The 13,034-nt window shown below is 34.0% G+C and overlaps 1 protein-coding gene across 8 annotated transcripts in view; it reads left to right on the forward strand.

Annotated features, from left to right (window-relative positions):
- Positions 1–13,034, forward strand: part of LOC123555455 (AP-1 complex subunit sigma-2) — a 41,868-nt gene that overhangs the window by 2,353 nt on the left and 26,481 nt on the right. For all 8 annotated transcript variants that reach the window (XM_053548179.1, XM_053548181.1, XM_053548177.1 and 5 more), the window contains exon 2: positions 3,007–3,185. In XM_053548179.1, the coding sequence (XP_053404154.1) occupies positions 3,007–3,185 (179 nt within the window). The remainder of the gene's footprint in view (positions 1–3,006; positions 3,186–13,034) is intronic.

A 13,034-nucleotide genomic window follows, 5' to 3' on the forward strand; every position in this document is an offset into this window, starting at 1 on the left:
TGAACATAAATGGACTAATATCTAAGTGACATCTGGTCTAACATTAGACTGTCTTAATTTAAAAGCTTTAGTAATATATAATGCAAGTTTCGTTAATGTATTCTTATTTGTTGAGTTTAATAATTCCACGAACTTAAAAACACTAGGATTTTCAGAGAAATATTTACTAATATATTTTTTGCGCAATTCTGCATAACAGCTATACTTTAGAATGAAGTGGAACTCGTCTTCCAGATCATTAAGGTCACAAAAAACACATTTTCTTTCCTGTTTGGTATGGAGTTTATAGAATGTCTGGCTTTTTGAATCAGTAAGTCATGAGAACTCAGTCTTATTCTTAAAATAGGCTATTTGAAAATATTTCTGCAGGTACAGAAATTCTTTGTACATTTTTAAACTGTTTCTACTATACAAACCTTTGATGCAGAACTTTCTGAAGTCTGTCTAGATTCTTGTTTTTCAATAACGTCCTTAGTTGTTTTTTTGGAATGTTTGAGTAACCTAGCATTGGCTAATTCTAGGTGGCAAGGATTCTTATTTGCATGACGATCAAGTGCACTCTTTTGTAAGTTTGAACTACCACCGTTTGTGTAAGGATTGTTCTTTTTTGCTTCACGACACCAAGTACAATACAACAACGTATCTCCATTTGTTTCTTTCATTTCTAACCACTCATATTCACTAAGCCATTCAGTTCTGAACTTTCGTTTAATTTTAGACTTGGGTGTTTCAGCATCACTAACATCATCATTCTTAGAACGTTTGGTTGGCGTATCACACACACTGTCATTATCACTGTCATTAGATCGTTTCTGACCACCTATAAATCCTTGATCAAATAGTTTTCTTTGAGCCATAGTGTTACAAAATACTCATGAAATGTTCATAGCACAATATTTCCACTTTTTCAAAGCATTAACCAGGTCTGAACGTTTTCGAGAACTAAATAAAAGTGAACCTAATTTTTTTGCATCTGGATAATAACGGTACGAAAATGTGCTTAAAATTACAGTTTGATATGAGTAAATGTATTGAAATCGGGAAAAAATGAAAAAGATCAGAGGCGTTGTCCACTTGATTTCTCCTAATTAACGCACAAACAAACATTTCATTATTGTCACCTACCTTTCGTTGTGCCCCTTCTGTGTGCCGCTAATTAACAAGTGATGCAAACACGATAATAGGCTGCTCTTTAACGCATTGTTTATCAATTAACTTTTACACATTGATCAATAAACACCTCCGATAATGACGGTACTAATTACAAACCGCGAGATGACCACGTGGCAGTCGGCTCGTGGCATGATTGACATCTGTCAGTAGCTAATTAATATACGACGCTCCACCTACCGCCATACTTGCGGCGGCGAACAATATTGAAATTTACGAGGATTTTGATTGACAAGGGGCGGAACTTTCGAACTCGAGACGCATCAAAGAAAATTTCCGCTGGTCAACCCGACGCACGGAGCATAATTTGTGCGGGTCAAATACGAGTCTTTCTCGATTTTCGCGGGTCAAAACCCGGAACCTCGGGTCAACCGAACGCCCTGAATTAGCCCTTCTATAAATAGTTTATATTATTCAGAATTTTCAGATAATCTGACATTGATAAAACATTAATAAAACATCAGAACAGTACATATTTACTAAGTACATATCACACTATTTCATTCATTGTTCTACACCAAGAAGTCAAATTCACAATATCGTATTACAATATTAATTCACAGTGTTCCAGCAACTTAGAAAATTTATTATTATTTGGAATTAAAAAATAATTTTGATAGGGCTGTCATTGATTGGGTCTTAGGCATATTGACGATACCAATATATCAGAAGACAAATATCGACGATACATTGATTATAAAGTTAGATTAACAACCTATTTGTTCATGTGCATGCTATATACCTTCTTGTTAATTTATTTCTACTTATATTGCCTGCTTTTCATATTACTGAACATTTGATTATGTTGTATTTGTATTTATGTATTTTTACTATTCCCCATACAGGTAGCGCCGACTAGTGGGAAAAGACTGCTACAGCACAAGTTTAGATATAACTTTTTTGACAACTTCCGTTATTTAGGGCACATTTTTGCAGGCAGAAAGTTGTTTCAGAGGGTCTGAGTGTTAATCTGGATGTTGTTTTTCTATTTGTAAAATATCGATTTTTAGCTCGACTATTCAAAGAATAGTAGAGCTATTGGACTCACCCATGCGTCGGCGTCCCAATTTGGTTAAGGTTTTGTACGTAAGCTGATATCTCAGTAACCACTTGTGGGAATGGATTGAAACTTCACACACTTATTCACTGTGATAAACTGACCTACATAGTACATTGCAAAGGTTCCATAACTCTTTTTCTGATTATCCAGAAGGCCCGTTGTCCAGAGTCACCGCTCATAGCTCAAAAAGTATATGGCCTAGAATAATGAATCCTTTGTATAAAATGTTTATTGAGGCTATACCCCCTTAAGACTGCAAACATTGAATTATTGCCCCTTATTTGTGACAGATGTACCAGTGAGGGCATACCCTGTGTCCTACAGACATATTCTAGTTTATAATAAAAAGTTAAAGTTTGTATTATTATGATTTAAAATGTTAGAAAGAGAAATAAATGGACCTTTGTGGGGTTACTCTGAGTCTGACAAGACGTTAGTGTTCATGATAAATGCTTATGCAGGTGGGACTTTTTAGCTTTCAGTAAAAACCCAGTGATTGCTTCAGGTTGGACCATCGTAGTATGTAGGTTGCTGCTAAAGATCACTCAGCACTTTGTTTTTCTTGTTGTACTAAGCAGGCAATAGATTACTCATGACCTCAAAATAAGATTTTAGGTCAAAGGGTATTTTACTCCCTTATAAATTTTTTTCCAATGGGTATATTACCCCTTGATTTTGTTTTAAAATTTCTAAAGGGTAATTGCGGTTTTTACAGTTTTAAAGGGTATTCATTATTAGCATTACTTGAAGTAATGGTTGAATATTTCATTTTACAGATGCAGTTTATGCTGCTATTTAGCCGGCAAGGGAAATTGCGGCTACAGAAATGGTATGTTGCGCACCAAGATAAATTGAAGAAAAAGATTACCAGAGAGCTTGTCACACTAGTTCTGTCAAGGAAACCAAAGATGTGTAGCTTTCTAGAGTGGAAGGATCTCAAAGTAGTTTATAAAAGGTACTTTTTTATATGAAATGTGTCTCCTTTAATTTCATTTAATTATGCATGTCTGTATGCATCTCAAAGTAACATGGAAGTTTCCATTAAATAAATAAAACACCCTATGGTCTAAATCATATATACAGATTGGCCAAGGCATGCAAGTGGTTGTTGTAGCTGACTTCAAATCTCAAGTTTGCTTTGTGCTTCAGTGGGTTCAGGTCCAGCTCAGATCGTCACATACAGAATTTATTTGGCTGGCTTTTGGAAAGTCGGTGGTTCTACCAAAGCTTCCTGTGGATAAAATGCCCACTGGGGTCTTCCTCCAGCATTAAAGGTAGAAAGTGCCTTGTTGACTTTTTATCAGTTACCATGAAAGAAGGAGGGGGATATATAATGCTGTTTGTCATACTACATGTACTTAACTTGACTATATGATGTATTTGGAGGACTATCCTACTTGTCTTTGCATTCATATCAGTGCTGGACACAAGATCCATTCTTGTGGCTCTATTACAGAGCTCCAGATAAGCTGCGTATTTGCGTATTTACGCAATTAAAATTGCAGAAAACCCAATTGAATTCATACAGTGTGCGTACTGAAACGCAATTAAAATTCCTAATACCCAATTCATAAAAAATAGCTTGCGTATCGCATTTTCCTTATAACTAGAACGGGTACGAGACTTTAACGCTAGATTTGACTGACTGGTTATACGTTACTGCAGAACAGGTTGCAATTTATCGGAAAAATAACAGGACCATTCAGTCGGCTGATCGGTGTTATTTGGACGCTTTGTAAACAATTTTACGCCGATAAAATGTGTTTAGGTTACACTCTACCAATTCAAGTCCTTATTTATTTCATATTAATAACAAAACATTCAGACCTCATTTTCAGCACTTTAGAGCATTTCAATGATATGAAAACCATATATGGTCATTTAGTATAACATGTCTTCTTATCAAAAATAGAAAAATATTGACAAGTTATGTTGAATATAAGAAAAATAATCTGTTCTGAGAAACATCACCCTCTAAAAATGCCCCCATGAAAACAGCCGTTTAGCAGTTACGCGTAGGTAGACATTTTTCGCAAAGAATAAAACTTATTCCAAGAAATTTACAATGAAAATGGTCTAGATCTATTCTCAATACTATGAGCAATAAACATAATCCAAAAATTTAACTGTCACCTCCTCATGTCACTCATTATACCAGATTTCATCCATAGCATGGAACTACATTTTGGACTACTTCACATGTAACACTGAGTAGTCACTTCCGGTTTGGTGTAATCCGTCCTTAAAGAAACATTTTTCATACTCAAAATGTGTTATTTTCACTTAAATTGTACCAGTAACCTAAATGCATGAAAAAAATACCAGTTTCAGTTTGATACAATCAATTTTCAAGGTTTTATGGCTTTTTCAGTAACCTATGCTAGCGCGCCAAATTTCCTGGAAAATAGCTGTCGCGACATCATTTTTGACCACTTTTCCTTGCTTGAGCTTATTTTTGCCATATTTTATCAAGTTTTACCATAAACTGCACTCAAATCACACACTGTTACTGTAAAATATACCCAAACTCACCCCTGACACCTAAAACATACCAATATTTAGTCAATAAATATGCATTTTTTGACAAAAATACACCCAAAACAGTGATTTTGAAATATTTTTAGTTTTTCTTCTTTTTCTCTGCTAAATTGCACTGAAATTGTCATCTTCTATCATAATCTGGCCAATCTAGCCTGTTTACAGCCACATCTAAACAAGTTTAAATTTTTACCCCTGCACAACTTATAGGTTACACTCTACCAATTCAAGTCCTTATTTATTTCATATTAATAACAAAACATTCAGACCTCATTTTCAGCACTTTAGAGCATTTCAATGATATGAAAACCATATATGGTCATTTAGTATAACATGTCTTCTTATCAAAAATAGAAAAATATTGACATGTTATGTTGAATATAAGAAAAATAATCTGTTCTGAGAAACATCACCCTCTAAAAATGCCCCCATGAAAACAGCCGTTTAGCAGTTACGCGTAGGTAGACATTTTTCGCAAAGAATAAAACTTATTTCAAGAAATTTACAATGAAAATGGTCTAGATCTATTCTCAATACTATGAGCAATAAACATAAGCCAAAAATTTAACTGTCACCTCCTCATGTCACTCATTATACCAGATTTCATCCATAGCATGGAACTACATTTTGGACTACTTCACATGTAACACTGAGTAGTCACTTCCGGTTTGGTGTAATCCGTCCTTAAGAGGTTGCAGGAAAAAACATTGTTGCAGCACAAACAAACAAATTAGTGGGATATTTTGCTGTTCAACAATGACAGTTATCTGTTTGTGAGGATGTAGTGTCACCAATACTGGATGACATCTTTTGGGAGAATGCATATTGCGGTGACCACATCGTTCGGGATATTGTGGATGAACTGATCTCAGACTGCATTAAAAGTGAAAAAGAAAACAACAGTATGAAACATTCATTACAATTTTAAATACATTTTTGTATTAAACATTGAAGGGCGCCATTAAAATACTTAGTCAGTCCTGTTTAATGATATATACCATGTATACTGTAAGCAAAAAAATACTCAATTGTTAGTGCGAGATTGGTAAAATACCCAATTGGTTTTAGCAAATACCCAATTACTTCTGAAAAGACTGGGTAATGATATTATTTTTACCCAATTCAAATTTCCAATACCCAATTCAGACAAAAAGTGATGGGTAAATACCCAATTGCACCAAAAGCTTATCTGGAGCTCTGTCTATTATATTGTTAATTATGTCCCTTTTATTGTTAGAATTTCTTGTAATGTTGTGATGTACTTTCTCTCTGTCTCTGGTACTTACTAAATGGATTTGACTCGAGCTGTTGTCGAACATCATATTCTGCTCTGGAGGTATTAGTCACTTCAGTGATAAGAACCATAATATTTTTCGAATTAAATTTGAATTTATAATCTTATTTACTGTAGTACTGTACAGAACCTGTGGACAGGTCCATTTACTATGGGAAGTTATAATTAAAATATTTTATCAAGAGATGGTCATGCATGGATGTACAAAAATATAACTTCTGCTTTCTTCATTACTGATTTAATGGCCGTTCTCCTATCAAACACAAGAAGAGATGGATATGTCTGTCTGTTAGACTGCTCTTGTTAAACAGGCTTATTGCTTTGACATTTTCAGGTTGGTTTTTCCTGTGGAAAATGAGGGAAGAATGATACTTTCTTGAAAGACCTGCTAAAAGAGGCCTTAATGGCATGTCCCAGTTTCCACATTTTACAGCATTTTTGAATAGCGACTACAAGAAATGACATATTTTGAAGTCTGACCCACTTCTGATATAACAATCACATTAGTGTAACTATATGTTGAGTTCAGTCTGAAAATATTTCAAGAAAATTAACAAATCTATAAGTCCACTATGTTTGTTCCACCCTCCTTGCAGGAATAAAATAGCAACACTTTTTGCAACATCTGTAAAATCAAATTCTTCGCATTACCTATGAGCATAATATTGATCAGTTATCAATCCATTTGCCAGATGTCAAGAAAAAGGAGACAGATACTGGTAATAGGGATATATTGTTTGCCCAGTCTTTTTTTTTGACGACCTTTAGCAAACAACCATCAACATACAATAATGCTGAGCAATATCTGCATTTGTAATATGCCTCAGTCTCTTTCAAAAACTCTGAAAGCGTACAGACTATTAACCTGTTGCTGAATTCTTTGAATGCATTGAAATTGCTTAGGAATGATTCCGATTTCTATGATGTTTACATATTTTTATTGGTAAGTCAATATGCCAAGTATTAGTAAATTTATTATCTTTCAGTTTTTCTACTTACAATCAGCTGAATATGTGGTATTTAACAACTAAAATAACATTTTTTCTCAAAAATGTAAAAATCATGTCATTCAGCTAATATGTTTTTCTATGGTTAAAGGGAAGTAATACTGCATTTGAGTTTGAGTGTTTCCAATATTACCTTTTCATCTTTACAAGGGCATGTATACAGTAAACTCTGCTTGTAACCATATTCTATGGACCATGAATTTAAATACTATCGTTATATCAGAATACATGTATTTTGATAAATGAGCATTCACTCCGGACGGGATTGAAAGTGGGAAAATAATGCAAAATCAAAATCAAAATCAGTTAATTGACAGGTAAAATCGTATTGAATAAATGCTACGATTACAGTAATTTGGTCAGTTATTCCCAGTTAAGAGAGAACTTGTTCCACTGTTGCAATCCAGTCAAGCAAATGCTTGAACACTGGCTCGCTCACACTCTGTGCAGCAGTTTTTGCTTTAAAGATGCATAATATTGACTAAGGTACCATGAAAGCTATTGTTTTATCAGATTTATGGCAACAACAGATACCTTTACAGGTGGTATGTGGTTAATGGAAATAACAGGGAGTAAGCAGTGCCCTTAAGAATTGCACCTTTACATCCAATATATTATATATTGCAGCACCGGGAGGGGAGGGGGTATTGAAATGGCGTCCGTCCGTGCGTCCGTCCGCAGCCATTTCTCAGTATTTAGCAGGTAGTATTTCATAAAACTTGAAATAAACATGAACCAACATACTGCAATGACGCCTGTCAAGGTTTTTTTTTTTTTGATTGGTCAGTTTCCTTTAGAGTTGCTGCCCTTTATTTAATGAAAAATCCACATCTGCAGCCATTTCTCAGTAAGAAGCTGGTAGAATTTCATGAAACTTGAAATCAATATGAACCAACATACTTCGATGATGCCTGTCATTTGTTAACCCCCTGACGAAAGTCGGAGGGATATAGTTTTGGCATTGTCCGTCCTTCCGTCTGTCTTTCCGTCCGTCCGTGCCCGTGAAATGATGGTTAAGTGACTGCATAACGGTACTTTCTCTTTGATGTCATTCATTCCGTTCTGTTTATGTGACTATTTTTCTTTTTATGTGACTGTTAGAACAATAGAGAGAACAATGGGGGAGTCACATAATGACCGTTTCGTTAGAACGTCTGTCCTTCCGTCTTTCCGTCCGTCCGTCCGTCTGGAGCCATATCTAGGAAATGGTTAGGAGTATTTATTTAAGACTTCATATACATGTTCACCACTATGAGTTCTTGCGGCCCATCAAGTTTCAGTCAGATTGCCAAAGTAACACCAGAGTTATGGCCCTTAGAAGTTTCTAGTGTTAACTATATACTAGGGTACTATAAATATGGCAATTTCTGCATCATAACTTTTGATATATTTGACCTAGAACTATGAAACTTAAACACAATTTAGATCACCATTATGTGGTTGTGCACAGACAATTTTGTACGGATTTCTTTTGTAACTTCAGAGTTATTGCCCTTTAATTGTCTAAAAATCCACATATTTGTACATAACAAACTTACCATTTGGCAGAATTTATTAAATTTCTTTCATTCTTTTCTGTGAACATATTATTAAAATCCATACGTGAAGTTTACCCCACACCTGGTCCCCCCCCCCCTACCTGATCACACACCTCCCCCCCTATCCCCCGACCCCGCCGCCCCCCCCCCCCCCCCCCCCCCCAAAAAAAAATACTTATTTTAGATTTTTTTTCAAACAAACTTCATATACATGTTCACACACTATGAAGTTATGGGCCCCATCAAGTTTCAGACAGATTGCCCAAGTAACACCAGAGTTATGGCCCTTAGAAGTTTCTAGTGTTAACTATCGCCTCAGTCACAATCAAATGCATACTTTTTAGGTGCTCTATGTTATACACCCAAATTTAAAAGTGCATGTTTATATATTCTATCTTCAGCACTTCAGGAGTTACATATCACTACTCCAGTTGCAGGTAAAAGTACTATCAGGTAGCTGATGTACATATAATAACGAAACGCCATGCTGTCCAATAACAGAAAAAGGCCAAAATTCAGCGTTATATTGTTTCACCTTTAAAAATGTGCTTTTGTCTTTTCATTTTAATTAAAACCTGAACCAGCAAGACCTTTTTGTGCTGTTTTGTTTACAGGAAAATTCGTCTTCTTCAGCTGCAAGTTATTTCAACTGTCTATGTTACCCACAACAGAAGTTATGTACTGAGACTGACATGACCGTTTTGTTATTATTTTGCCTTTTTGCTCTTCCTCATATCAGATAATGTGATTTCATTATAAATAATTCTTTTTTTACTGTCTTATTTGTCTCTGTGTGAACTTCAGTCTACCTTCTTCTGAAAATAATAGATTCTTTCAGGTGGAAGTTTCTTATCTCCTCAAATTTGACTCTGAACAGACAATGATAAATGCGCCAATTTTTTTGTCCTGTCCGTAGACACATATTTTCTTTATGAAGGATACAATATTAGGGTTTAATCACTGTTGGTATGAAAGCTGCTAGGATAGTGTCTAAGTTGATAAACATTAGACGGAATTAAGCTGGGTTATATAGATATAAATAGTTGTTGAATTGCAAAATGTCTTGTCCGTAGACTCATGTCTTGTCCGTAGACACTAAAGAAATGAAGTTTTTTTTGACAAATATCATTTATAAAATCATACTGGAGCTATTTATCAAGTTTCAATGATACACCACACTTAATGTTTATACAAAATATAGAATAAATATATTTCTAATGAAACTTACTTCTTCCAAATGCAAAACGTTACCCATTTATTCTTGTGTGTACAATCTGAATCTGAGAAGTACAATGGATATAGATATGTTTTAATCTTATACATGACTTATATAAATGTTAAAAGCTATCAAAAAAGGAATAATACATTTCTTTCTAACCCTCCCTTTGTAATGGCAAAAACAAGGCATGCAATGGAAGTGTCTACGGACAAGACATTGCATAAATACTATTCAATATATTTTCTATTTTCAATAAAAACCAGCACTGGACCTTAGAAATATATCAAGAGTTCTTTGAAATAAATCAAGAGACTCTGAAATGCAAAAAACCCCAAACTTTTACAAGTTAGTAGTAAAACAGAAAGAATGAGAAGATAGAAGCAAAATAATTTGACATTTGGTCATATTCTAGTGGAGTATGGATCTATTGTTAGACATGGTGTGGGCTGTCCACTTTCAGCTTAAACATTTTGTTATAATCCACTCAAGATGGCATATTTCTGTGCTCTTCAGGGCCAAGATATAATGGTGATTGGTTTTCAAGATTTCATTCTATTCATCTGCCTATCAACTTTTATTCTGTAACTGACTGAAATCACATAAAACTGAAGCAGTTTAAATCATCTTAAAAAAGAAATTACAAGCAATTTACTACGTGATTACCATAGTCTCCTTGCAGCTTTCTCCCTTTCAAAAATGAGAGCTATTTAGATTTGTTTGTTTTTGGGGGGTTTAATGCCCTTTTTCAACAGAATTTCAGTTATGTAACTTAACAATTGTTAATTGATTCTGTACTGTACAAACATGTTCTCTGCAAGTAACTGCCAACTTCCCCACATGCATCAGAGGCAGAGGTCTAGAATTTTGAAATCATAGTTTGATTTACGATTTGAGTTACTAACATTTGTTCCAGTATTTTTCCAAGAAAATAATATAAATATATAGGTGATAACATGAAAAAAAGAAGTAAATGTGATAAAAAGATAGTTAAAAAAAAACTTTGTCTCCGGTCGTACTATCTTATATAATGGAAAAAGGTCAATATTAATCAAAAATATTACTGGCTAGAAAAGAGAATGTATCTTGGGAATTTTAAGAAAAAAGCATAATATGTAAGTCATTAGCTGACTCAAAACTAAGTGATAAAAACTTATCACAGTGAACATTTAATTATTCTGTAAACAGGTTAAAAATTCACAGGAATTTATTTTGCAGGACTACTTAAAATATTAGTATGAGTTATGGATCTCACAGAGAAATGTCATATGAGTATTTTACAACATACAGCTATTTAAGCAGTCAGCAAGGGAAGTTGTTTCATTAGTTTTCCATTTAAGAACACAGTTGTAATCTTTTTAAGATGTTGTTCTGAGCTATAAGTTTAACAAGTTCTTCCTACTTTTTTTTAAAGTTTCTACTTTAATGAACATGTTTAGATGAACTCATAGAGTTCATTATGTTAAACTTTTGTGTTTATACTTTTTTACCATTTCTTGATTGATATGGTTGATAACAGCATGTAAATATATTTGCCTCAACAAAGTCTAGTCAGGTGGTTCTTCCACCATCCAATTTAGGAAGATTGTGGTTTTATTTTGTTTAGTTGAGGTTTAAAATTTATTACAGATAAATAAACATAGTCTAAATGGTGTACATAACAGGCTGCAAGGTCAGTTCTTAAGCCCATTAAATTCATGAGCATTGATCAGAAACATCATTACTCTATCTGTCTTTTAGACAGAAATTATGGTCAAATGTCTTGTCCGTAGACACCAAGCTGAAGGAGAATTTTAACAGCCTATTTCAGTGAGGATCCTTCCAAGTATCATTATTTTTAGTATATAGTGAAATACGAAAACAATTAGTCCTAATTTATGTAAGCAATAGCACAGAACTTGTCACATAATGACATTTTTGATTTAGTCACAGTTGTTCAAATCCTTCAATTATTCGAAGACACATTCCGAAGACCGTCAATTATACTTCTTTTCATAAATTTGTTTGTTATTTACTTGTTATCGATCATTTTAAACATAAAAAGTTCAACAGAACTAAAAGACTGTCTTCTAAAACCTATGTAGAAAGCACTTGGCGATGATGTCTTGTCCGTAGACCTTTTGGGTAAATTTCGGCTTTCATTTTAAAATTGCGATATCTCTGCCAAACATAGTCGTAATCACAAAAATGAGACCATTATTTAAAGAGAAATGACTGAATTTTAGAAAATAACATATTTGAGTTGAATAAATGCATTTCAAAAGGTATGCAAAAACTGAAAGCAAGTAGTAAACAAAAATTTCTAGAATTTTGAACTTCAAAAGAAGATAATGACTACAAACTTTGTGTAATTTATTAGTTTTTGGGGTTTTCTACATTACTTTTATGTACTATCATGTGGTAACAATTTTGTTGGGTCTTTAAGAGTTATTTGAATAAAACAGTCCTTTAAAAATGGTCATGTCTGTTTTATTTTTTCCCTTAAGATTCATCTTTATATCGAAAAAAAAATATTGTCGAACTATCAGACAGTGACAACTACCATTGTTTTTGTAGAACCAAGGTATATGGTAAATTAACACTTCAAAATAAAAGAGTTTTACAAACTTTAATTTTTGACCCCAAGTGAAACAAAAAAATGCATTTGATTGTGACTGAGGCGTATATAGAGTACTATAGATATGGCAGTTTCTGCATCATAACTTTTGATATATTTGACCTAGAACTATGAAACTTTAACAGAATTTAGAGCACTATAATGTGGTTGTGCACAGACAATATTATACAGATTTCTTTTGTAACCAGAGTTATTGCCCTTTAATTGTCTAAAAATCCACATATTTGTACATAACAAACTTACCATTTGGCAGAATTTCATTAAATTTCTTTCATTCTTTTCTGTGAACTTTTATTATAAACATGTGAAGTTGCGCACCCACACCTGGTCACCCACTTGCCTTGGTCACACCCCCTCCCCCTTCCACCCCCCCCCTCCCCCCCACCAAAAATAAAAAAAATAAAAAAATGTTTTCATTTCTTATTTTAGATTTTTTTCAAACCTTCCAAGTTGTACCATTCCCCCACCTCACTTCTCCACCCAGTCATGCCCACCACTGATCATGCATCCTCTGCCCCCCCCCCCCTTCAACTTCACCATTTTACCCTTTTTTTTTTAAATTTTATAGTCAGCATGTGAAATTTTGTTTCCTCT

This window comes from Mercenaria mercenaria, chromosome 7, assembly GCF_021730395.1.
Source record: "Mercenaria mercenaria strain notata chromosome 7, MADL_Memer_1, whole genome shotgun sequence".
NCBI lineage: Eukaryota > Metazoa > Mollusca > Bivalvia > Venerida > Veneridae > Mercenaria > Mercenaria mercenaria.